Raw genomic sequence first — 25807 nt, 5'->3', positions numbered from 1 at the left:
GGCATGTGCTCCCCATCCCCAGGTGCAGGCACTCCATCTGGCAGGGAAAAATGCTTCTTTTCCATGTGGGTTCAGCATACCCAGCGGGGCTGGCAGCTCACTGGGTGCTGCTGTGTGCCTGCAGACCCCATGGCAGTGCAGGGCCTGGAGATGAGCACTGGGGTCAGACCCATTTCTGGAGAGCCCCACTGGGAATCCGATTTGCAGTGCTGTGTTGGGTTTGTACCCTTCTAGTTTTCAGTCAAAATGCCATGCAACAGCAGGTTAGATGTCTCATGGGAGTATACATATATTAAATCAACGCTGTTGCCTTTATTGACCACTTTTTTAAGCTCATCATAAAAAAAAGATCCAACAGGGTGCATCTCTCTGCAGCACGGTTGCATTGGTCCCCCAGCAGTGGGATCGGCGCTGCCTTTGTTTCCCTGTGGGCAGAGCTCACCTGGAAGGATGCTGACGTTGTGTTGGTTTGGGTTGAAGCACTGCTTTCCTTTGGGCTTTCAGAGCTTCCCTTTGTGGAGGTATCACTCACAGTCCCTCAGCCATTCTATGGCTCTGTGAAGTGGGTTTCTGGCAGTACAGACCTGAAGGGAGAGACAGTTCCCGTCCCCACAAAACCGTGATGTAAATCCTAACCCTGAATCAGCTGAGAGCTCCTTCTGAACACAAAGGTTTGAACTCCATTATCCAGCACAGAGCAGCAAGCCAGGTCCTTGCCCTGCAGCTCCACAGGGCAACGAGCTAATAATTAATTGATAATTATTGCAGATTTGGTCACCTTGAATTCTGTGACCAGGACGAGGAACATCCGGGGAAAAGCCATGCAAAGGAGGGGATGCAGTGTGCAGGAGGCGACGCAGTGTGCAGGAGGGGACGCAGTGTGCAGGAGTAGATGCAGTGTGCAGGAGGGGACGCAGTGTGCAGGAGGGGATGCAGTGTGCAGGAGTAGATGCAGTGTGCAGGAGGGGATGCAGTGTGCAGGAGGGGATGCAGTGTGCTCCAGACCTGCCCCCCTGTGCATCTCTGTGAGGCCAGACCCAGCACGGTGCCCCACATTGTGCCCCATCTGCTCTGCTCTGAATGGGCTCAGTGCAGGAGCAGCAGTGAGCGCTGCTGCCCCACAGTGCGCTCAGCCCACCCCAGCCTGACTCAGGATAATTATGCTTAATATCACTTTTATGCGGCAATATATTGTTTTAATTTCATGACTGTGCAACCTGTGATAGGCAGTGCTTCCCGCCCGGCTCTCGGGGATACAGCAGCTCCCGGAGGCTGCATTTATTAAAATCTTCTTTGTCCGTATTTTATGTTTATTGCTGCCATCTTTAATTAAGGAGGTAAATATGGCTGATGCGGGCTGCGGGGCCTCGTTAATGTGAGTAATTGGGGCTGTGTGGGGTGCCCGGAGCAGGGCTGTGCCCAGGAGATGCAGGCATGTGAAGTGAGCAGCGAGCTCCTTTGGAGACCAGATTCTTCTGCACAACCAGGAGGGCAGTGGCAGCCTGGGATGCTCCTACACCTGGGGATGGAGCCTTTGTTTGGCTCTGAATGCCTTCAGCCCCCAGCACAGGCTGCTGCCTCTGAGGCCCAGCGTTATGCAGCATTGTGGCTCAGGCAGATGTGTGGGATGCGGGGGCTGCATAGGGTGCCATGGCTGCTCAGATTGCTGGGTTGCATGGCTTGCTCAGGCTGCCTGGGGTGCTGGTGCTGCTCCCAGCCCTTCAGCCCATGGCAGTGCAGAGCTTCATGCTGCCCATCGCCGTCTGCTTGCCACCAGCCAGCAAAGCACTGCAGGAGGAGGGGAAGCTGATTGATGTCCCGTTCCACGCACTGGGCTCGGCGCTCTGCCCGAGGCAGACCCAGCAGCACCTGCAGTGAGGAACGGTTTCATCACGCTTCCTTTCATTGCTGTGTTTGAGAAGGCAGCTAATCTCTGAATCCAGGTGTTTTACTGTGTTACAGACCTTCTCAAAGCCCATTTCATTGAGACCTCCATTCAAATTAACGGTTTGAACCTCACGCTTTGCATGCAAACAGCAGTACCTAATTGCGGGTTTGCTCATAATTGCAGGGGCTCTGAAATGCACCGCGCCGCTCCTCATTCATGTGGTTGTTTGTTGTGGAGCAAATCAGATTAATTTATATTCCAGTAATACTTCAAGTGCACGTTTCCATAGGAGTGCATGGAGGTGGAACCTTTAGGGAGCCCTCTGGTACTGCAAGGAGTGCTGTGAGGCCCCAGCCTCGATTCATTGCCAAAGAGATGAGCCCCTGGTGTGCTCCAGGGCTGCAGAGTGGGGCCAGCACTGGAGTGACCTCCGTGTGTTGGGTTTTCGGGGGGCAGAGAACCAGTTCCCAAATAGCAACATCCCACAACTCTGCAAGGTTGAAGGCTGCTGGAGCGAATGTGTGCCTGATTTATTGGAGGGTCTTTATTTCTCCCCATGAGCAGCTGTTTGCAGCTGAAAGGAGGAGGGCTCTCTGTTCCCAGGGTGCTGTGAAGGGCAATACTTGGCCCCCAGAGCAGGAGCTGAGACCCCAGGGACACTCCTCAGCCTGGATGTGATTGGATCTGACGATGTGGGCACAGAGTTTTATTCCTGTCACTATTTTTGTTTCTACTCCCGGGCCTGTGCTTTAACATAACCTCAGGAACCCACCCAGAGAGCGACAGCTCCCTCTCCTTCATCTCACACTGCTGAAGGGGCTGAGATTACAGTGGTTTCCCTATTGTGGGTTGGCACAGCTCCCCACCTGAGGTCTCAGGGGACTCAGACAGTGTGGGGTCGTTCCAAGGGAACTCACATGGGCTGTGTGCAATGGCAATGCTCCTGCTGAGACAGAGCCCGGGGAGGTGTATCCTGATGAGCAGAGCTATGGATTTATCACAGGGCTGTTGCAAGCAGAGCAGTGCAGCACTTGGTGCTGAGCCATTCAGCTCATGTCAGCTTCAATCAGGCCCTTCATTGGAAGTCTCCTTCTATTAAGCTGTGCAGTGCTCACTCGCTGTGTGAGGCTTTGGTCAGCTCCCCTGAGCGCTGTGGGAGATGTGCTGCATGGCACGTGGGGCTGCTCAGGGTGGGACCAAGCTGAGGTGGGACAGTGGCACTCCACTGCTCCTATCTGGGCACGGTGCTGCCATGGGGCTCCATGGAGGCACGTGTCTCAGTGGCACTGCTGTGCCTGGTCACATGTGCACGCTGCTGGCTGTGGCTGTGGTACTGAGTGTGCACACTGACTGCATCTCCGTGGCTTCGAGGCAGGGCCGCATTACCACTGGATGCACCATAAAATGGGAGAATGCAGCCTTTAAGCTTTCAGAACTGCAGTGACTGCTGGTCGTGCAGACATGTCACAGCAGCAGTTGGCAGCCAGGTCCCCGTGCACCTCTGCCTGTTGCTGGCAGTGTGCAGATGCCTGGGACGTGGCCGTGCCCGCTGCCTCCGTGCCCCTTTCCCACCCACCGCAGCTCTGTGGCTGCTGCCGGCTCCAGCTCGAGGTGCAGCTCTGCAACGTGCCGTGCCCTCCCTTTCCATGCTGGGCTTTATCCCATGTTTTGCCTCCCCTCATCCCGAGCCGTGCCCTTGGCTGCGCTGCCATGGCAAGGGCTGATAGCAGCCCAAGCTCGCCCTCCCTCCCCCCAGCCCAGCACTGCCGCTCTGCTGTGCCGCTGCTGCTCCTCTTTTGTGCAAATGCAGCACGAGCACTCCTCTAAATGTCAGCCCGCCCCGCTGCTGTCTCTCATCTCTAAACGCAACGCTTTGTCAAACGTTTTGTTGTCGATTGGAGCTGAGGATCCTTTATTCCGTCGCTTTTTGATATGGAAAGTAAACAAGGGCACTGCGTGAAGGCAGCGCAGTAGCGCGCACCGGTCCCGCTGTGCCGAGTCGGCTCCGTCCCCTCCTCAACTGCTGTCTGAGCCCACACACCCAGCGCTCGGCATCGTGGTGCCCGCGGTACGTGTGGAATTAGATTATTGTAGATAGGGATGAAAGAAATAGAGTGCCTGCGATGCTGGCAGCACGGATTATATGCGCTGGGGGATGGGATGGCGCTTCTGCTGCGTTCTGTTTGCTCTTCTGGTGCGCGGCCCCATTGCAGCAGGAGGGGCGGCCCTGGGGCCGTGCTGCCCTCCCCAGGCTGGAAAATGCAGGAAAAGTGGTTTTCGTTCCAATTCTCCGACAGCGTCCCATGGAACATCCCTTCCGCAGATGCCAACCCAGAGTCTGCTCCGATGCGGGGCTGTGTCACTGTGTCTGCGCTCCGCTCCCGGCACGATCCGGCTCCCAGCGGGTTCGCGGTGAGAAGCAGCGACCAGGCGGGGACCTCGGCAGTGCCCCCTCCCGAGGGCTGCAGCCCCCGATGTGCGCTGTGCCGCACAGCGCTGCTCCGCGTCCCGCAGGCGCTGTCGGGGAGATGTCGGCCCACATCACCATTCCCCACATCACGCTCCTAAGAAAATGCTTTTTGCCCTCTTAGGTTAATCTGAAAAGGTCACATGTGACGTTGGCATGTGACTGTTGCCTGGAAGGACTGAGAGCTTTTTTGAGCTTTCCTTTAAAGAAAGCACTGCCTGCCCACAGTGCCGTCCCCTCGCCGTGCCCTGCCAGCACTGCACGTGCTCTTAGACCCATACAACCATGGAACCACGGAATCATAGAATCTTCTCCTGCTTTGTCAAGCATGATGCCAGTGGTGCACCAAACTGACCCTGAGCTGTGTGGGACTGTGCAGGATGGGGACAAAGCAAGGCCAATGCGGGGCCCTTTGGCTCCTCCATGGCCAATGCTTGGGCCATGTGATGCATTTGGCACCCAGAGCTTGGTGCACCAGGTGTATGCCAGCAGCACTGTGCCTGGCTCTGGGCAGGTGAAGGGGCTGGCACTTAATGCCTGCTTGGGCACTAAGTAGGAGCAGGAGAGTCGGGTCTGGCTGCAGTGGTGCTAATCATGGTTAGCATCGTGCTGAGGGCAGAGGGCTGCAGGACCAGGGCAGGCGGAGGGAGCTGACACACCGTTCTCCTTCCACGATGCCCAGCACATCAGCTGAAATTGATTTCACAGCATTAGGGGTAAAATAACACCGTCATCAGAAAGATTTGCATCACGTGCTGCTGGTGTCCGTATCGTGCTTCCTGCCAACAGCAGCGTTGGATTTATGGAAGTTTTCGCTGCCTGCCCTAGATTAGTGTGGATGGTTTATGTCTTAAACTGCCCTCCTCCGTTTCCCTGGGAAATCACCTCTGGGGAGGATTAACAGTCCTGCAGTGAAGTGATACCGTGGTTATAAAAATGCCACCTTCCTTGGTGCCCAGGAGCATCACGGTGTCTCTGAGGGCAGAGATCTCCCGGGGCTCAGTAAATCAGAGCCCGTTCTCACGTCAGACCCTAACTGCACCCCTCAAAGGAGCCCAGGTACGCTCCTTTCATACCACGCAGTGAGCTGCATTCCTGCCATGCCGCGGCCAAGAGATGTGAGCTGCAGTGGGGCTGTGTGGGTCGCAGCGCTGCGCCCAGCTGTGTCTGAGCCGCGCTCAGCCCAGGGCAGCAGGAGGCGCTGGGCTGTGCCGGCGCTGCAGCCGCTGCTCCCACCGCGCTTCGCTTTCACGGCCTGTAAATATTTATGACCCGTTTACACGTTTCTTTCTTCCCTCCTGTGAGCGTTTTGCTGCGTTCAGCTGCTGGAAGGAAAGTGAGCTTCTCCTCAGGGCTGTTGCCAGGAAAACCAAAGGTGCTTTCCTGGAGCTGAGCAGCACGCACAGCTCCTGGCTTTGGTTGCTCTCTTGTCTTGCTGTTCCTGCCCTCCAGCAGCAATGTGTGTGGTGCTGTTGGCTGCAAAGAGCACTGCTCAGCAGTGGGGTTCTGCAGCAATCTGCAGCCTGCGGCCACAGCATTAGGGGTGCTTTGGTGGAGCCACTCTGCACGGGAGCAGGAGTCCATGCTTAGCACGGAGCACTTGACACCTCATTGTGCCTTCAGACCTCATGGTACCTGCAAGGGGTCTCTGAGATTCAGTTGCTGCTCCCTTGAGGTGGGAGCTGCAGTGATGCAGTTGTCCGTGGGTTTGTCCCACGTGCTGAAAGCAGGACTTGCTTCCTTGCAGTCCTTGCAGTCCTGATCATCATCTGGCTGCTGTGAGTCTGCTCCTCGCACGCACCGCCATCCGCTGCACCAGCAGCGCTCCGTGCACCCATGGAAGAGGAGTGCCAACTTAAACAAGAGCAAACATGGAGCCGCTCCAAGCTCACATGAATGAAAACATGGAAGGCAATTTGCTTTTATGGAGAGAGGTTTTCAGTGCTTCTGAATTACAGACTTATAAGTTCTGAATTTAACTCATGAAAGCTGCACAGCAGCAGCGGGTGGCTCAGTGCAAGGGGAAGGGCTGTCTGTCACCGGATCCCTGTGTGTGCTTTGCTCCGGGGCTGGAGAATAAGCTGGGCTTTACAGAACACAGTCTGGTTTCGTGTCCCCACATCCAGGTGCTGTGATGAGGGCACAGCCTGGCTGTGCCATGGGGGCCCTGGAGCTGAGCATCCCTGCGCTGGGCCACATCTGTGCTCAGTTGGGCATTGGGTGGCTGCAGAACAAACACCTCCTGCAGGGCCGTGGGGCAGCCCGGCACCCTCCATGGCTGCTTAGGGGAGGAAAAATTCCCCTGCATGTAACCCACGATAAATATTTGAATGGTGTTAAATTTCCCATTCTGGCAAAAGCCCTCGTCATGCTCATCCCTAATTGTGACTCACTGATGAATGTTTTGCTGTGAGAAACAGCAGCAGATGGTCCTGTGGAGGGGGAGTGGGGGGGGCACAGTGGGGGCCACTGCAGCTGCACTGAGCACAGCACGGCACCGCCCTCCCCCACAGCACTGCTCTGTGCCTATAGCACTGCCCTGCCCTATAGCACTGCTTGCCCCTATGGCACTGCCCTGCCCTATAGCACTGCTTGCCCCTATGGCATTGCCCTGTTCCCATAGCACTGTCTTGCTCCCATGTGTTATCAATTGCAGCAAACTCCCACAGTAAGTCCTGGGGACAGAACTGCCCGTGTCAGCTGGGAGGAAGGATTGCAGACAGCAGATTCACAGCAAGGCGCACACTCTGCAAGTACAACTGGGCTGCCCTGCAGTGACAGCAGCCCCTGCCTCACTGGGGGTCTGGGGCTGCTGTGTGGGAGTTGCTGAGCTGATGGCCGCCTGCTGGAAGGATGCTTGCAGCTTCTGGGGTTTCTTGCCCACTTTCTCCCCGTGCTGCAATTCTGATGAGGTGCCAGCTTACTCTGCAGGCTGAGCTGCCCGCAGCCCTCCCCCTGTCTGCAGGCTGAACGCTGACTCCATCTGAGGGACAGTAAATCCCAGCCCCACGCAGCACAATGCAGAATGTTGAAAATGAAGCACTTAAAGCACAAATTGCCATCAAATTGCTCAGCGAAAATCCCCTCGTGCTGCAGTGGAGCCGAGGCTCTTTGATCTCTCCCGGCTCAGCTGCTGCCGCTGAAGAGACTTAAGCTCCGACTTCACTTTTTAGAACAGACTTTTCTTGACAGTTTCCTTTTAAAAAATAATCTCCCCCTAAGCTGTGGAGCAGAAGGGTTGGCTGAGCCCACAGCACGGTTCCAGAGCTGCAGGAAGGCTGTGCTATTTGCTCCCCAAATCTGGCGCTTAATCCCTGGAGCGGGCACTGCCGTGGGCTGTAGGGTTGTGCAAGGAGCTGTGCACAAAGTGTGCCCGTGTTGGCTGGGCACGGGGCTGTGCTCACTGACTGAGCTGTGCTGTGTTGGTCTCTGCCCCAGAGCACATGGGTGAGCGGTTTCCTGGTTGCTGTGCCATAGAGCTTTGTGCAATTTACAACATGAGGAAGTGTAACCTGTTTGGGATGCTGGAAGGAGCAATGACATGAAATAAAGCTGTGGCATGCAGTGATGCACGGAGCAGGGCACTGCGCACGGCTCTGGCAGAAGGAAGGGGAGAGCTCAGGTTGGGTGCCAGGAAAAGTTCCTTCTCCAGAAGGGAGGTGAAGCACCAGCACAGGCTGTGCAGAGGGCAGGGGGTCGCTGTCCCTGAGCTGTGGGGATGTGGCTCTGTGCAACACACTTAAGGGGGCATGGAGGAATGGGTCGGGCTGGACTGGGGGGTCTCAGAGATCTTCTCCAGCCACAGAGACTCTGTGATTCTGCAGTCAGGCTCCAGTGCTGGTGCTCAGCTGGGCAGCAGGAGGGAATGAGCCAGCGCTGCTCATTGGAGATGAGCTGCTATTATTAACTCATTTCATTTTAGCTGTGTGACCCTAATTTTGGCTGAGGAGCTTAGAAAAATGAAGAAGACAAGGTTACTTTAATCTTCTTAAACTTCTGAGATTTCACACTTGCCGCTTTTTGGTCCATGTCTTTCTGGAGCTCTGCTGTTCCCGTTACCCCCCAAGGTTCTCCCCAGAGCAGTGCTGGCTCTCAGCAAGTCTCAAGGGGCACATCCTTGCCCTGGGAGCACCAGGCTGGGTTGGCACCCAGGGGCCTCATGTGCACTGCCCCAGACCTGTTCCTGCAGCACGAGCTGCTGAGTGCAGCTGTGCTGTGCTGTGGGTGACGGCGGCACAAGTACCTGCGGGGATGCCCCATTGATGGGCCATGTGCCACAGAACACTGCTGCCAGCTCTGCTCCTGCACAGCCTGAGTTTGCTTGGTTTGTTGTCTGAACTCCTCTGAATCAGGAAGAAAAGGACTGAGAGCACAGCTTGGGAACAGGGAGCTTCCTGGCTCTGGTGGCAGCGTCACCATCCTGCAGCAGCCCTGCAGCAACGTCAGGTCTTTAGCTGTAGCAGAAGTTTAAGGCAGAAGCAACAAACTCTCAGGTGTGGGCACTGGTGGCACTGAGTTGGCTGCTGTCATGCTGCTGGGCCAGCATAAACCCTCCTTTGTAAGAACATACAGAGATCAAACCGGAATGCTTAAGCTGCTATTACGCAACAGACAGCTCTTTCAAGTTCTGATTTGCAAAGACAGCTCAGATAATTTCCTGAAAGACAGACTCATAATGATTAATTTAGAATATGTTTAATTCAAGTTAGAGAGATCAAAGAAGGAGCTTTTCCCCCCCTAATGCCGTTTGCATTCACACACTGTTGGTGGATGGAGGGCTGCTGCCTGCCGCTCCGTGTGGCTCTATGTGTCAGTGCTGCACACCCTAGTGCCGATCTGGGGCATGGGTATGGAAAGGAAGAAGTGAACCCTGCAAACAAAAGACCTGGAGGTGTTCAGGGCATGATGCTGCGGGCATTGCTGCTCTGCTGCTCCATCCTGCCCCATGCAGAGTGCAAGCACATAAAGCAAAATGCAGGACATGGGTTGCAGGTTGAGCACTGCGCCGTGCTGAGGCTCTGGGGATCAGCATCTTCTCTAATGTGGGGATGTGGCAGTGGGGGATGTGGCGGTGGGCATGGTGGGATGGGGAGCGGTCACAATGGGGATCTGAGAGGCCTTTTCCAGCCTTAGTGATTCTGAGACTCTGTGGCCCCGCTCCCAGGCAGCCGTCACAGTGCTGTGGGCAGCGTGATGCTGAGTGCAGAGCTCTGCCTCTGCTCCTGGCTTTGGCTGATGGGATCCTGGGACACCCAAAGCACCTGGTCAGCAGCACCATGGTGTGGGGGCGCAGCGTGGGGTGGGCGTTGGGGGTCTGCTCTGTGAGCTAAGGTTACAGTGAGTGATCATAAATCAGACTGAAGGATGCTGGAGCAGTTACATCAATGTAAGTGTGAGGGGGTTGTGCACAACACTGCACAGCTTTATGCTCTGTCTGGGCTGATCCTACTGTTGATGGACCAGCCCTCATCTGGGGCTGCATGGCCTCAGGGGTGCATAGGGCGTCCTCATGTGGCTCTGCTGCATCCCCAGCCTGACGTGACAGGTTCAGTGCCTTCATCTCCCTGCCTGGTTCCTTGGTCCAGTATCTCAGCTCCCCCATCCCCACTGCGCTGCCAATGCCATTCCTGTCTTGCAGAGAGATGCCAAGGGGCAGTACCTGTTCGACCTGCTGTGCCACCACCTGAACCTGCTGGAGAAGGACTACTTTGGCATTCGCTTTGTGGACCCCGACAAGCAGAGGGTGAGCGGCTCAGTGCGGTGTGACTGAGGCCCTGTGTGGACCACACAGCAGTGTGGCTGCAGTCTGGTGCTGCACTGCATGCAGTTTGTGGCGCTGAGATGCTCTGTGCTGCTCCTGCTGCACTGTGTGCCCACCCCAGTCTGTGCAGTGCCCCCAGGGCTGCTCCCACTGCCCACACTGCGGGCAGGGCTGGGCAGGGAACTGCCCCTGTGTGGGCTTCTGGTTCCAGCAGTGTTCTGTTGGTGTTTCTGGTGGAAAATGTTTGTTACAGAGTTATTCCAATCCCTTCCTTTCTCATTTCAGCATTGGCTGGAGTTCACGAAGTCAGTTGTGAAGCAGATGAGGGGTAAGCATCGCTCCTGGTACAAGCTAAACACTGAGCAGTGTCCTGCATGGCAGTGCTTGGCACAGCTGTGTGCACCCCATCCCCGCAGCGCGTGGGGGCACGAGGGCTGGTGTAGGACACCCTGTGTGGATGGGGTGGGGGGTGGGGTTGTTTTTCCCATGGTTTGGTGCCAGGTTGGTGACAGTCCTGCTGTTCCCGCAGCCCAGCCGCCCTTCACCATGTGCTTCCGTGTCAAGTTCTACCCCACGGACCCTGCAGCGCTGAAGGAGGAGATCACCAGGTGAGGGGGGGATGTGGGCCCCAGGTTTGGGTTTGTGCTCAACCCGTGGAAAGGGCCATGTTGCCCCCCAGCCCACCACGCACAGAGCCTGTGCTGCCGCTCCTCCTCCTGCACCCTCAGAGCAGAGCTGCACGCTGTGCACCCACCTCCCTGTCCCACCCAGCACCTCTCCCCCAGCTGCACTCCGGTCCTGGTGGGCACAGCAGGGTCTGCTGGCAAGATAGTTCCCTTCATGGCCTGCTTCATTACCTTCCATGTTTTGTTATCTAAAAAACAAGCTATTCGAGATGATCCAGGGATACAATGGGTGCATAAATGACTGAGGAAATGGACCCAGAACTTGGGTCACGTGGCTCAAAGGCACCCGGGGGCAGTGCTGTGAGAAGGGCAGCCTCGCTCAGCCTCAGCACTGCTGGGGGTGGGATGTGGCCCCCAGCAGTGGGTTGGTGTTGGCAGCACCTCACACCTGGCTGTGCATTGCACGCGCGTGTGGCTGGGACGGTCCTGCTCGGGCCACGCGAGCTGCACTTGGCCAACGGGCTGTCTGCTGTCTGCAGGTATTTAGTCTTCCTGCAGATCAAAAGAGATCTCTACCACGGCCGCCTCCTCTGCAAGACCTCGGACGCCGCGCTGCTGGCCGCCTATATCCTTCAAGGTAATGCTTCCTGACAAGATAAATCTGCTTTTCGCTCCGAGTCCCGATTACATTATTTCACTTACAACAGATCACTGCACCTCGAATACAAATGTCACCCGGCAAAGGGCCGTACCGCAGGGATGGGATGGGATCGTGCCGTGCGGGCTGCAGCCCCTGCGACCTCCTGGGGGCACTGGGGCTGTGGGGTGGGCAGCGAGGGGCTCCGCTGGGGGTGTGGTTAATGCCTGAGCGCTGAGCCCTCCCGTGCGAGCCGGCCCGGTGCCCTCAGCGGGGCTGCTCACCACCTGTGTCCGCCCCCAGCTGAGATTGGTGATTACGACCCCGGGAAGCACCCGGAGGGCTACAGCTCCAAGTTCCAGTTCTTCCCCAAGCACTCGGAGAAGCTGGAGCGGAAGATTGCGGAGATCCACAAATCGGAGCTCAGGTAAAGGCTCGGTGCCGCGCTGGGACGCGCATGCACGCCGTGCTCTGCCCTGCGCACAGCCCACCTCTCCCTTCTCCCTCCCGCAGTGGGCAGACGCCGGCCACTTCGGAGCTGAACTTCCTAAGGAAGGCGCAGACCCTGGAGACCTACGGCGTGGACCCGCACCCCTGCAAGGTGAGCGCTCCTGGCAGCCAGCTCTGCACTGCTCCCTCTGGGCTGACGTGCTGCAGAGGAGCTCCCACTGCCGTCCGTGGGGCTGCATCACCCGGCATTGCGCGGCGGGGCTGGGAGCGCCGCTCTGTGCGGCAGCATCTGGGTGCCACAGAAGCACTGAGGTAGGAAAGACTTCCGAGATCCCCCATTCCAACCGCAGCCCCCCCCCACCATACTCAGAACCGGGACAGCCCCCTCCCTGCCTGCACACCCACAATGATGGAGCTTTCTGCTGGAAGCAGCTTTGATTGACTCTGACCCCACGCTGTGCTCTCCCGGAGCCCCACTGCACGCAGAGGGATGTGGGAGCAGAGCAGGAGGAGCTGGGCTGTGTAAATCCCCACTGACAGCCAACATGTGGGGAGAGCCACCCAGCACGGAGCTGGGCTGAGCAGGGTCACAGCAGCACAGGGCTGGGTGCTGGCACTGGGTAGGTACGTGGGTGAGCGCTGCTGCTGCTGCTGATAGCTGGCACTGGGGGAGCGGCTCCTGCACTGCTGAGCACTGATAGCTCTTATTCTGGGCAGTGTGTGCCCCGTGATACCCAGCAGTGGGGTGGGGGCTCCCCAGGTGAGGCAGGACCAGATACTCCTGCCCACAGCACTCCTCATGCCCATGGCTCAGCTCTGTGCTTTGCTTTGTGTGGGGCAGGATTTGGGCTCGTTGGTCTCACCTGTTTACCCCTGGTAGATTGAAGTAAATTGTGATCCAGACGTGGTGTGAACCCGACTTATTCTCTGCTCACATCCCGAGGATCCCTTCCTTCTTCTCACCACGCATCTCACACCCCGTGCTGCTCCCACACTGTGTGCCTGGATGTGCTGCAGCTCCCCATCCCACAGCCGCCCTGCTGTCAGCCCAGCACAGCTCTGCACTCTGCATGAGCCCCGACGCAGTTAATGAGTGCTTCCCCAGAGCCTGGTTGTTGTGATTAAGTGACTGCACTGCCCGGCTCTGCCCGTGACACTAATTATGGGTTGTAAATGGCCGCGGTGCTGCCTGGCCGCTCAAACACTGAACAGGATTTTGCCATCATGCAGTTTAATTATTAGCAAAAGGGTTGGCCAGGCACGGAACCATCTTCACTGCTTGTTGCTCACTTGTGAATTGATGGGATCGATGAGAGCGATATCGCACGCTGTGCTTCGTGCTGGGGCAGCGCATGGGGCTGCAGGGCTGTGGGGCTGGTGCGTGCACAGAGTGCTGCAGTGCAGGATCATGGCTGCAGCCCATTGCCCTGGGCCCACCCTGGGTGCTGCTTTGCTGAGGAGCTGCTGTTCTCTTGCAGGACGTGTCGGGCAATGCAGCATTCCTGGCCTTCACACCCTTTGGGTTTGTCGTCCTGCAGGGAAACAAGAGAGTGCACTTCATCAAGTGGTGAGTGGCCCACACTGACCCTGTGCCCTGCAGGAGTGCGATGGGGAGGGGATAAGCGCCAGTGGGGCCGGGCAGCCTCTAATGGCACATCCCTGCCCCTGTCCCTGCAGGAATGAGGTGACCAAAATGAAGTTCGAGGGGAAGACCTTCTACCTGTACGTGAGTCAGAAGGAGGTGAGTGTGTTTCCATTTGGGGCTGCCCTGCCCAGCTGTGGCCGTGCTTTCCATGCTGCCACCATCCCACAGCTCCAGGCTCCACTGCGGTGGCCGACACACTTCTTTCTGCTGCAGGAGAAGAAAATCATCCTCACCTACTTTGCCCCAACACCAGAAGCCTGCAAGCACCTCTGGAAGTGTGGCATAGAGAACCAGGCCTTCTACAAGTGAGTGCAGAGATGTGCTCTGCTCTGTGCTCCCCATGGGTCACTCCTGGGCTCACCACAGTGTGGGGCAGTGCAGCGCTCTGCCCCCCTGCCCACAGCTCTAGGGCTGCCCCCAGCCCAGCAGGCCTCCAATTATGCAATTAGAATTAATTGGGCAGAGAGAGAGACTTAACGATGGGCAGCACCTGGGTGGGGTTATGGGGTGGAGGGGCAGCAGGCAGTGCCAGCATTCAGCGTGGGGCTGCGCTGGGTGCTCAGTGCCTTCCTTGGCAGTGCCTGCATTTGTGCTTCCTAATGAGTTTTATTCTAATCAGCGAGATGTGAGATAAAGTGTGTAATGTTCCTCTTTGGGAATTCCGCAATCAGCGGCTGCAATCAGCAGGTTTCACTCCTCATTATATGAACATGAAATGGAATTGCAATATTGCTTTACAAATCTTTTTATGATTAATAATGTCAGCGCCGGGTCTGCCCGGTGTGTGGGGTGAGGGCTGCTGGCTGTGGGGCTCTGCTGCAGGGTGGGGAGCTGGCAGAGCTCACACACGTTACCCAGCCCTGTTCACTGTGCTGGGAGTTTCCTTGTTCCCGTGTGTGTGGCACTCACAGCTCACTGCCCTGCAGGTTGGAGAAGTCGAGCCAGGTCCGGACAGTGTCCAGCAGCAACCTGTTCTTCAAGGGGAGCCGCTTCCGATACAGGTAAATAAGGGGCAGATAACAGCCACTGCCAGCTGTTCTGGTGCAGGACAGCCACAGCAATGGCACCACCATGCATTCCCCATTGCTCAGCTGCCATTCCCCATTGCTCAGCTGCCATTCCCCATTGCTCAGCTGCCATTCCCCATTGCTCAGCTGCCATTCCCCATTGCTCAGCTGCCATTCCTCTCTCCTGCTCCAGAGATTCTGTGATCACAGGGATGGGGGGAACTCCACAGGCTTTTCATGGCTTGGTTTGTTTTTTTTTGAGGCCAAGGGATAAAACAATCATTGCATTCCTAAATTCTGCTCCTGGAGAAGGCACTGTGCATCTCTGCAGGGTGCAAGGCGTCCCCAGCCATGGGGAGGTGCCACCCCTGTGGGCAGTGCAGCGATGGGACCCCAGCACTGAGGGCTGCCATCCCTGTGCTCACGCTGCTCTTCTTTCCTCCTGCAGCGGCCGCGTTGCAAAAGAGGTGATGGAATCCAGTGCCAAGATCAAGCGGGAGCCGCCAGAGATCCACAGGTGAGGGCACCACACAGCCTGGCACCACGGGGGGCACCGTGCAGCCCCAGCAGGCAGCCCCTCACTGCTGCTCTCCCTCCAGGGCTGGGCTGGTGCCGAGCAGGAGCTGCCCCTCCATCACCCACGGCCCCCGGCTGAGCAGCGTGCCGCGCACCCGCAGGAGGGCTGTGCACATCTCCATCATGGAAGGTACGCACACGGGGCGGGCACAGTCATCCAGGCACACTCATCTGTGTGCACGGGCATACAGAAAGCAGCTGCTGCTGCCTCTGCTCAGGGAGTGGGTAGCAAAGAGCTGAAGCTGTGTGGCAGTTGCAGCTCAGGGCAATGGGGTTCTGGGGCTGACGTGAACAGGACCTGAATTTTAATACTGCTGTGATGATGCCCCGCTAGGAATGAGCGTACATGTCAGAGCAGGTCATGTCACTGCAGTGCAGAGCCTCCTGCATCCCCTGCTCTGTGGCCTCCCATGAATCCCACCCACAGCCGCAGGTTTGAGCTGCTTTGGGCGCTCAGCACAGCTACACGTGTGCTGACATTGAGCGTCCCTTTGTTTCCATGCATTTGGGGTCACTGAGGTGCTACTGGAACCTTGTGCTGTCGGGCTGCCCTGCAGTGCAGCCTGGGACCCCACAGTGCTCACACCAGGGCAGGTAAGGGGACCTCCTGAGGAGCCCCTGTGCCCATTGGAGCTCAAGGCTGGTTGGGGGCTGTGCTTTGGGGCCTGCTAACAGCTGGGGCCCTGTTCCCCCCCCTGCTCCCCCAGATGCCGTTGCAGGATAGGGTGGCACGCAGCCCCACACCATCCATCACTGTGCCCGGCACGGTGCCCATGGCTGTTTCGTGTCACTGTCACCTCACTGGTAGCTGTGACACCGCAGGAGCCCAAAATAGTCCTGTGGGGCCACCAGTGTGCCACTGCTGGTGGGTCTCTGTCCTTGTGCTGCCGTCCCCACGCCATGGGGAAGTGCCTGGTGAAGATCACCACCCGGGTCAGCGTGCAGCTGCGCTTCATCAACCACTGCTGCCGCGCGGTGCGGGTGCGGGTGCTGGCGTTGGGGCCGCGGCTGCTGGCACGTGCCCTGGGGGCTCTGCCCCTGCTGCCCGCTGCCCCCGGCCCCAGCGCCAGCCCCCACGCTCCGGGTGGGCACACAGCAGGTGAGGCCGAGGGGGGGGGGGCCCTGTGACAGCAGCCCCAGGGGGTGAGGGATGTGGGGTTGGGGTGCAGATGGGTGCGCTGGGTGCCCCCCAGAGGGATGTCATTACCATTGACCCCTCCATTTGGGGCTGGGCCCCGTGTCCCCTACATTTCTCAGCTCATGGAGGTGGGGGTGGCAGCACGGGTTGGCCTGGGGCCGGCTGTCACTGCCCTCCCCATTGGGGATAGGGGGGATGGCTGTCAGTGCCCTGAAGCCGTGTGAAGCAGCTGTCGGGGTGTGAATGTGGCTGTCTGTGCCCGCGCTGCGCTGCTAAGCCCCACACTATGCCCTGTGCTATGCCCACAGCTCCGTGCTAAGCCCCAGGCTATGCCCCCCACTATGCCTGCAGCCTCATGCTAAGCTCCCCGCTAAGCCCCTTGCTATGTCCTATGCTATGCTGTATGCTATGGCCCTGCTGTGCCCATGGCCCCACAGGCATCCAGCAGCGTTGCAAGCAGGAGGTGGCAGAGCATGGGAATGCACTGGGGCAGCACCTATAGTACAGTGTTGGGGCCCTGTGCCCCCCCCCAGGAAATGTCCCTGAGCTCCAGCTAGCTGCTGCTGCCCAACCCCTTCTGCACTTGTACAGGGGTTTTGGGGGGAGGTGGGGACTTGTTGTTTTTTCCTGTTAGTGGGGAGAAGGGCCCCCCTTGCCCTGCCTGCAGAGTTCAGCCCATAAAGGGCAGCTCTGGCTCAGCTGTAACCCGAGCAGGGTTGGGCACACAGCCGTACTTGTAGCCATTTCTGCTGCTGCTGGAAAGCAGTGCTGGATCACACGGCTACAGGTGCCAAGCGGCCCCAGCCCTGTGCTGCACACAGCTGTGCATGCAGGGGGCTGTGAGGGCTCCTCCTACCCAACTGTTATGGGATGGAATGGAAAATAATGGCATGCAGAAGGATGGAGTGGGACAGAATAGAATGAAGTTGGATGGAATGGAACAGAGCTGAATGGAATGAAAAAGAATGGGACAGAATGGAATGGCATGGCATGGCATGCAAGAGAGTGGGATAGGATGGAATGGAATGGCATGGAATGAAACAGAATGGGGTAGAATGGGATGGTATGAAATGGGATGGGATAGCATGAAACAGAATGGGATTGAATGGAATGATGTGCAGTGAAATAGAATGGAATAGCATGGCATGGAATGAGAGTGGAACGGAACAGAACAGCACAGAGCAGCCTACGCTGCAGAAGCAGAACAAACCACGAGGCCAGCGCGGGCGGTTTGGGGCCGGGCCTGCTCCGTGCCCCACACGCTGACCCTCCCCATCCCCCAGGCCTGGAGTCGCTCCGTGACAGCGCCCACTCCACGCCGGTGCGCTCCGCCTCCCACGGCGACGCCTTCGTGCCCCACGGCCGCGGCGGCCGCGCCGAGAGCAGCGAACGCGTGGCCATCATCGCCGACGAGAGCTACAGCCCCGCTGACAGCGTGCTGCCCACGCCGGTGGCCGAGCACAGCCTGGAGCTGCTGCTGCTGTCCCGGCAGCTGAACGGAGCCCCGTGCAGCATCGAGGAGGAGAAGGAGTCGGAGGCCGGCACGCCCGGCACGGAGCCCGAGGAGCCGCGCGAGCTGCGCGCACTGTGCTCGGGTGCCGGCAGCGGGCCGAGGGCGGAACAGGTGAATAAGTTTGTTTTAAGTGTCCTCCGTTTGCTCCTCGTGACAGTGGGACTCCTCTTTGTCTTGCTCCTCCTCCTCATCGTCCTTACCGAGTCCGACCTTGACACTGCCTTTTTCCGCGATATCCGCCAGACCCCCGAGTTCGAGCAGTTCCATTACCAATACTTTTGTCCCCTCAGGCGCTGGTTTGCCTGCAAGCTCCGCGCCGTGGTGGCTCTGCTCACTGACACCTGAGGCCCCGCGGCCCCAGCGCCGTTCGTTCCGCGGGAGAAGAGCGGAAGCGCTGCGGGGGTCCCCGTCCCCGCGGGGTGCTGGGGGAGAACCGAATAAAGAGAGGAAATTCTTTTGCTATTAACGCTCATCCTTGCGCCAGCATCCTCCCGGGGGCTGCGCTGCGCAGGATGCTCCCCGTCTCACCGTGCCGCAGGAACCCCCCCGCCCCGTGCTGCCCTTTGGGGACCCCGGCAGCGCCACGGCCCCGCGCTCGGCTCCTTTTGTACAAAAGACGACAGTTTGGAGGTCTATTTTAACAACGAGAAGCTATTTTTGTTATCGATCCCAAGTCCTTCTTCTTTTGTTTTGAACTTTCCGCCCGGGGCTCGGCGGGCACCGGCTGCTTTGGAACCCGTTGCCGCGCTCCCGGTGTGGGAGGCGGAGAGGAGCGGTGATGGTAGGACTCTGCCGAAGGCAAAAGGACGGCGCTGCAGGACAGGAGGGAACGCCGGGCAGCCGCCGGACAGCCATCGCTCTCCATCCATCCCTAAGCAAAAACACGCCGATAGCTCGTGGCACGCGTGGGAGCCGGTCAGCGGGGACGGCCCTTCCCCAGGAGCAATAACGCCGGTCCGGGAGCGCTGGGGCTGCCGCTGGACGCGGGGCGAGCGGCCGAGCAGCTCTACTTCATCTCAGGGAGAGATCTCATGGCGCCGGGGCCGCCGCTCAGCCGAGACGAGGCGAACCACGGTGCGCGGCCACGCGGTGCCACACGACAGCTATGCAGCTCGGCCACGCGGTGAGCACGGCAGCCACGCGCAGAGCCACGCCGTGGGCCGGCTGCGCTGTGCCACCACGCGGCCGCCGTCCCCGCAGGGTCGCCGCGGCCGCGCTGCCCCCATGACCCCGTTTATGCAACGTAGCCGAGTTCACTCGTAGTGTAGTGTTCCTACCTCAGCCCGTAGTCAGTGTGTCTATGCAGTGCGTGGTAGCCCCCGCCCGGTGCCCGCAGCACCGCCGACCTCGGCCTCCTCCATCTGCTTCCTTTAGGACAGCCGGAACGTCGGCCCCGTGGAACCCCGCCGTTCTCACCCGGCATTTTCCCACAGACCCCAGCAGAACGGGCCGTGTCCGTGGCTGTGCTCCGGTGTTCAGCACCTCTTAGTTCTCCGTCCTTGTATTCGGATGTCGTTTCCATCCATAGGTTCTCATATCGAACAACAGCGGAGCCGTAACGCTCCGCATCTCCGCGCAGTAGTGGGTGAGATACCTGAAAATGTGAATTTCTTAGTTTTCATAAGAAAAAACCTCGGAACTGACCTTTCATGTGCCAAAATGCTGTCAGCCACACGTTCCTTCCAAATGTACCTTTTTCTACATATTCGGTATCTTAGTGAGCAGAAAATCATCGGTGCCATGGAAAGTATTTTTAAACTGAAATAAATATTTAAATATCATGGGGGAAAAAAAAAAACACACAAAAAAAACCCCCACCCCAGCCCGCCTTGGTCTGAGATTTGTTTTGCTCTCACACACCTCAAAGCTGAGCATGAGGCCATGGAGCCAGCAGCAAGGTGACAGCCTGATGTGCCCCGTGTGCCCTGATGTGCCCCGTGATGCCTCCAGTTGTGCCCCCAGCTGTGCCCATGTCCTCCAGATGTGCCACATGCCCCAGCTGTGCCCCAGCCCTCCCCTCATCAGGTCCTCCCGCTCTGCCTCCACACACCCCACCTGTTCTCCTGCCCCAGCTGCAGCCACCCCCAGCAGGGATGTGGGGAGATCCGACCCTGTGGCTGTGAGGATCCCCCACCCGAGCTGTGGGTGCTGCAGGAGAAATGGGGGAACCACCACAGAGCCGCAGGAGTGCCCCACATCCTCCCACAGTAACCTTTATCTAGGTAAACTTACCCTTAGGGAATGGCCATCGGACCACATCATGCTGTCTTCTTTTTTGCTATTTCGATACAAACCACCTTTAGATTAACATCTTTTTATTGAAAGGAACGCCTAACCATAAACACACATAAAGCACTTAAAAGATCAGCTTTGTGCCCAAGAGAGCGCGGCTGCAGTTCTCTCACCCTCAGCTCCATGCAGGACAGCCCCCCCCCCACAACCTCCCCTACTCCATGAAGACGTGCAGGCGGCCGCTGGAGTTGCCACCCACGAGGATGTTCCTGGTGGGGTGGAATGCATTGATGGAGCACACCGAGCCCAGGAGCTCGGGGCTGCAGAAGGCGTGCAGCAGCAGCCCCGTGTCCTGGAACACCTCGATCTGCCTGGGCCGTGCCATGCTGCCCACCACAAAGCACTGCTCCTGCTTGGGGTCCCACACTGCGCGGAAGCGCGTCAGCCAGCGGCCCGTGTTGTTGTTGTGCCTGCAGAGCAGAGAGGAGCAGATGTAGAACTGCAGAAGGAAGGAACCAACATCTACACCACGTGTTTGCCAAAACCCATCCTGCTGCCCCTACACAATGCCAGACCCAATTGCTGGGCACAGGGCTGCAAAGGGATAAAGAAATGAAATGGAGCACAAGAAAAGCCAGAGGACACGTGGAAATGAATGGTTATCGATGGGTCACGGTTGGACTTGATGGTCTTAGAGGCCTTTTCCAACCTGCACGATCCTGTGCCTCCATGCCTCAAAGCAGCCTCAGTCGCACCCATCCCTGATGTGGTGCCCACACACCAAGGGGCCAAGCCTGGTGGCTGGCAGAGCTCTGCAGGCAGCAGCACCCCTTGGAAACACACCCTTCACTGCTCAGCAATCCCTCGTATGTTAGAAACGCAGAGAAAGAGAGAGAACTCAAGCAGAGCACACTGCAGCAGTCAGCAGCTGCTGCCTCCTGGCTGCGAGCACCCCATGCAGCCCCAGCACACAGCACCAACCCAGCAGAGCCCACCCCACTGTACCTGACCGTGCAGAGGAGGGCAGAGGTGGCCGACAAAGAGCTGGTGTCATAGACCCTGTAGGACAAAACAGTGAGTGCTGATGGACGCTGCGTGCGGTAGAACAGGCAGCCCCACCTGGTGGAGCACTCGGTGCAGGACCACGGGCACACAGAATGCAGCACTCAGCTGTGAGCAGCGAGATCCCAACCACGCTCTGCAACGGGGATTTGCTCTCAGCACAAACTGAGGGCAGCCCTTCCAGAAAGCTGCTGTGAGGACAGCAGAGCACAAATGGCAGCTTCCCCTATCCCATAGCTCCTCTGTTCCATTGTGGCACAAGAACGTGTCTGGGACAAGGAAGGGAAGGCCTGGTGAAGGCGCATTGCCAGCAGCCCCAGGGTGGGCACACTGGCACAGGGCAAACACAGCTCTGCTGGCCTCTGCTTCCCCCCACAGCCATGGAGGCAGAGGACGCTCTCAGTGGTGGGCAACAAAGATGGGAATGAATGACCCAGAGCACTGCAGGCTCAGCCCCCCCCATGGCCTTAGCCCCCCCAACAGCCTCAGCCCCCCCCATGGTCTCACCTCAGCTTGTCGTCTGCGCACACGGTGACCACGCGGCGCCCGCTGCTGGGTGAGAAGTAGGCGGAGGCCACGCTCTTGGTGTGCCCGTGCAGGGTGCTCACAGCCTGGTTCCCGCTGCGCCGCAGCCATCGGACGTCGTAGACACGGACATCGCTGCAACGCAGCAGGTGAGCAGGTAAGGGATTGTAAAACGAGATTCTATCATTTCAAATGCTGCTGAGGGCTAAAAATGGGTCTTCTAAGAGCCAAGGAAGCCGGGATCAGCCAGCAACACCGAGAACCACCCCCAGAGCAGCTCCTGCTCTGCGCAGTGCCCCTTACAGCAGGCATCAGAGCAATGCCCACGGAACATCCCACGCACACAACAGCGGCGCGTTCTGAGCTACGTACACAGAGCCAGCAGCAAGGAAGTACTGCTTGTCCACGGGGTGCACGTCCACCGTCCTCGTCATTTTGAAGCCGATGTCTGCAGACAGCTCTGGTGACGTCCCCGGGGTCCGTCTGTCCACCACAGCCACTGTGCCATCCCACAGCCCCACGATGGCCGTGCAGGCACCATCTTCCAGGAAATCGAAGGAGGAGAGGCTGTCCTCAGTTCTGTATATCTGAGTGCCAGAAGGGGCAAAGCAAAGTACAGCCATAGAGCCCGGCACAACAAACACACGCCCACAGCACCAAACACCGCAGGCATTTTTCATATACAGAAAACTCTACAGACAGTGACCTGATCAGAGAGCTCCAGCCTCAGCTCTCCATTGCATGACCTGTCCCCACAGCAGGCAATTAACCACCCCCACCTCAGCCAGCCCCGCACCCTGCTCTCAGAGCTGCTCCATGCAGATGGAAATGGGACCTCCCCTGTTAACAACCAACACGTAACAGCTGGGCTGCAATGGGAGCAGCACCGCGCAGCACCCACCTCATCGAACACTGCCCTGCTGACATCGCCGCAGCGCAGGGAGTCGTGGCTCAGGGACAGCAGCTGTGCGGGGTGGGAGGGCGAGAAGTGCATGCAGTTGACGGAGAAGTTGTGTGGGGTGAAGACGTGAGCTCCTTCCTCAGCCGTGCGGCTCTGAACAACAAAAGCCAATAAATGGATGCTTAGAGCCATTGCAGTGCTTCCCACTCACTGCCCCAGCTGTGCCAGGCTGCTCCGTGGGACCACAGGGTGCTACAGGAGGGGCTGCAGAGGTCGGCGGTCTCCAACAACATGCATTATGTGGAGCATTTCAAACACCTCTCCAGCTGGGGTGGCACACAGCTGAAGCTGGTCAGCCCAGCACAAACCCAGAACCCAAAGTGCTGAGCATCCCTCTCACAGCAGCACAGCTCCCAGCAGGACTGGTTCACAATGCAGCAGCACGGCACTGCCAGGCAGAGGAGCACACTTACAACGTCCCAGAGCCCGACGTGCCCAGATTTGTCACCAGCTGCCACCAGCACGGCGCTCTCTGTGGGGTGGATGGCCACGGAGCGCACACGGCTGCTCACTACCTTCCTGATGCTGTCCTCACGCAGCAGCATGCTGCTCAGGGCAGCCTGGTACCTGCACACACCACCACGTCAGCCACCCCAGGGAGGAGCAGAGCCCACACCAGGGTCTGTGCCACCTCCCCATACCTCGCCATGTCACACGTGCGCTTTTCAGTGTTGTTATTCTTCATCTGAGGATTGAAAAGACACACAGAGCAGAACGAGACCATTGTAAGACATGAGCAGCATTACCCAGAGGTGCCACCAAAGGCAGCCGGCCGTACCTCGCTCAGCTGCAGCCAGGTGCCCAGCAGAGCTGTTTCACTCTTCTCCTCCTGCCCACCCGTGGCCATGGGCAGCGGCCCGGCAGGGACCTGCAACACGGGCTCACACTGACCACGGGCACAAAGCTGAGCACAACTGCTTGCATCTGAACACTACTTAGTAACACAGACTGCAGCACCTGGGGACCCTCAGCAGCACCCCAGGGTGCACTGCCTCATTTAATGGCCCGCTGAGCATCAACCACCTCCCAACAAACACCAACCACCTCCCAGGGGATGCAGGCACTGCACTGCACTGCTTGGGGTGCACGCTCCCCTTCTGCCAGCAGCACAGCCCTATGCACAGCTTTGAGAGCTTTCCAGGAAGCACGGCAGTACCGAGTGTGGTCGGCTGCCCTCAGCAGCACACAGCTGTCCCCCTGCAGCCCCCCCAGCCCCATCCCCATCTCACATGTTCCTCCTGCTCCTCCTCTGCCGGTGCCTCCACCTGCGGGACCTCTGGGGGCTGCATCCTCTGGAGCCGCATGGACCTGCGCTGCACTGTGCCGCCCTCGGCCTTCCTGGGCTTCGCCCTGCAACGACAGCTCTGTAAAGGAACAGAACTCCTCCGTAAGCACAATTCCTGATTAGAACTCTGCAGCACGGCCCTGCAGCACGGGTACCTACAGCACAGATACCCACAGCAGATGATACCTATAGCACGGATACCTGGGCCCAACCGCACCGCCCCGCTCTGCCATCGCTTCTTCCTTTGGTGACAGTGGTGCACAGCAGAGCAGTGGCAGCACACACGGATTTATGACACTTGTTTCCTTGTATTACATCCTGACGCCGCTTTCCTCCCATCCCTCCTCATTTATAATTCATCCTCCCTCTCACTGATCTGCTCATCATCTTCTCCCTCCTTTTATCACAGCTCCCATTACTTTGCATCTATCGCAGCGCGTTTCCCTGCTCCGCTCAGCTTTACCTCTTGGCCACGTGAGACGGTCCTTTGGCCAGGATCTCGTGGAGTCTTGCAGCTGACTTCAGAACAGAAAGGCAGAGGTTAAAAACACCCCCGAGCTCAACGAAAACAGCCACCAAAGGCTGCAATTAGCGACGATTATTCACAACAAATAACAAAAATTAGACTTGCTGCCGCACCGGAGCCAGCCCGAACGCTGCCCGGGAGTCCAGGAGCTGCTTCCTTGCAAAGCAACGGGCAGCCCAACGGCACGGGCTGAACGCGGGGCTCAGGAGCTCAGAGCTCGCAGCGCATCGCCGCCTCCCCCGACCCGTTCTGAAGACCCACAGCGGCTCCCCGGACCCGGCGGGGCTCCCAGCCGCCCCCAGCTGTGCGTTCCGTCCCGGCCGCGCCGCTCCCCCCATCCCGGCAACGCGCACACCGGGCCGCTCCGTCTGGCAGCACGGCCGGGAGCCGCACCGACCTCGTGCAGCTTCAAAGCAGCGAAGAATTTGGCGTTCTCGGAGATGTTTTTCAGCCGCTTCCTCTCGTACGCCGACAGCGGCGGGCTCCCATCCTGCAGCGAGAACGGCCCGGTAGTCCGCGCCGCGGGAAACGGAGGGGGGTGGGGGGGGGAAGAGGGGGATCCCTTCGCTCCCGTGCCGGGGTCCCGCACCCACCTGACCCGCCTCCATCCCGTCGCTGTCGCCGTCCGACCCGCCGTCCTCGTGCTCCGGGCTGGAGCGCTCCGCGCGCCGCCGCTTCCCGTCCCCCCCCGCCGCCTCATCGTAGGCGCCCAGCAGCCGCTTCTGGGGCAGCCGCCGGCCCGGCGCGGGGAGCGGCGTCAGCAGCACGCGGAGCTGCGGGGAGCGGCGCGGGGCCGCCTGCGGGGCCGGGGGGGGAGCGGCGGGGGGCGGCGGGGTGCGCTCCTAAGGGGGGAACGGGGAGAGACGCGGCGGTGAGCGGGGAGCCGAGCGGGGAGCCGGGCCGAGCCCAGCCGAACCGAGCCGCCCCGAGCCCAGTCCAACCGAACCGAGCCGCCCCGAGCCGCCCGCACCTCCCGGCCCCGACCTGCATCTGCTGTTGCGAGCGCGGCGACAGCTCCCCGCGCTCCTCCGTGCTGCTCTCCGCCGCCATCTGCCCGCGCTGCTGGCGGGGCGGAGCGGACACTTCCCGCGTCCCGCAGCGGCTCCGCCCCAAACACGGCGCCTTCCGCGGGGCGGGGAGCGGGGACGGAGCGGGACGAGGAGCGGGACGAGGAGCGGGCGGCCCTGGGCTGCCGGGCCGGATCGTTCCGGCGGAGCCGAGCCGCGTTCCGAGACCGGAGCTGCGCTCACAGCTGCGCCCATCTGTAGCTCCCCGCTCTACATCCTGTCCCTCCCGGCACGACGCGGAGCTCTCAGCTCGCCCGCAGCCCCTCGTTTCCCATCCGGTCGCCCATCCTGCTCCAGGGCGGAGAAGGGCAGGAAGAGGTTAATGCTGAAACGCGCCTTGTTATGCAAAGTCCATCGGAGCGCTTCCGGGCTCGTTGCTCGGCGGCAGCTGATGGGACCGCTCCCCCCAGCTGCGAGCAGAGCGGCTGTGCCCGCCGGCTC

General features: G+C 59.1%; 2 protein-coding genes across 4 annotated transcripts in view; one reads left to right on the top strand and one right to left on the bottom strand.

The window, feature by feature from the left end:
- FRMD5 (FERM domain containing 5) overlaps positions 1-19513 on the top strand; it is a 39446-nt gene extending 19933 nt beyond the window's left edge. For 2 of the 3 annotated variants that reach the window (XM_072345813.1, XM_072345815.1), the window contains exons 2-14: positions 9994-10098; positions 10402-10444; positions 10646-10724; positions 11282-11379; positions 11683-11806; positions 11893-11980; positions 13308-13396; positions 13507-13570; positions 13688-13779; positions 14401-14475; positions 14930-14998; positions 15081-15187; positions 17479-19513. In XM_072345813.1, the coding sequence (XP_072201914.1) occupies positions 9994-10098; positions 10402-10444; positions 10646-10724; positions 11282-11379; positions 11683-11806; positions 11893-11980; positions 13308-13396; positions 13507-13570; positions 13688-13779; positions 14401-14475; positions 14930-14998; positions 15081-15187; positions 17479-18053 (1608 nt within the window). In that variant the 3' untranslated portion in view covers positions 18054-19513. The remainder of the gene's footprint in view (positions 1-9993; positions 10099-10401; positions 10445-10645; positions 10725-11281; positions 11380-11682; positions 11807-11892; positions 11981-13307; positions 13397-13506; positions 13571-13687; positions 13780-14400; positions 14476-14929; positions 14999-15080; positions 15188-17478) is intronic. The other variant, XM_072345814.1, reaches the window with a different exon arrangement.
- Positions 19514-20012: 499 nt separating this feature from the next.
- On the bottom strand, positions 20013-25676 carry WDR76 (WD repeat domain 76). The gene is made up of 13 exons (XM_072345541.1): positions 25284-25676; positions 24893-25141; positions 24697-24789; positions 24237-24292; positions 23718-23838; positions 23267-23356; positions 23130-23173; positions 22902-23055; positions 22429-22581; positions 21900-22114; positions 21510-21662; positions 20946-20999; positions 20013-20410 (listed from the first exon to the last, which is right to left on the bottom strand). The coding sequence occupies exons 1-13, from the start codon at positions 25347-25349 to the stop codon at positions 20155-20157; spliced, it is 1704 nt and encodes a 567-aa protein (XP_072201642.1). The 5' UTR covers positions 25350-25676; the 3' UTR covers positions 20013-20154.
- Between the last annotated feature and the right edge of the window lie 131 nt (positions 25677-25807).

Source organism: Excalfactoria chinensis, chromosome 10 (genome assembly GCF_039878825.1).
Source record: "Excalfactoria chinensis isolate bCotChi1 chromosome 10, bCotChi1.hap2, whole genome shotgun sequence".
Lineage (NCBI taxonomy): Eukaryota > Metazoa > Chordata > Aves > Galliformes > Phasianidae > Excalfactoria > Excalfactoria chinensis.
This window is presented reverse-complemented; position numbering and strand designations above follow the sequence as displayed.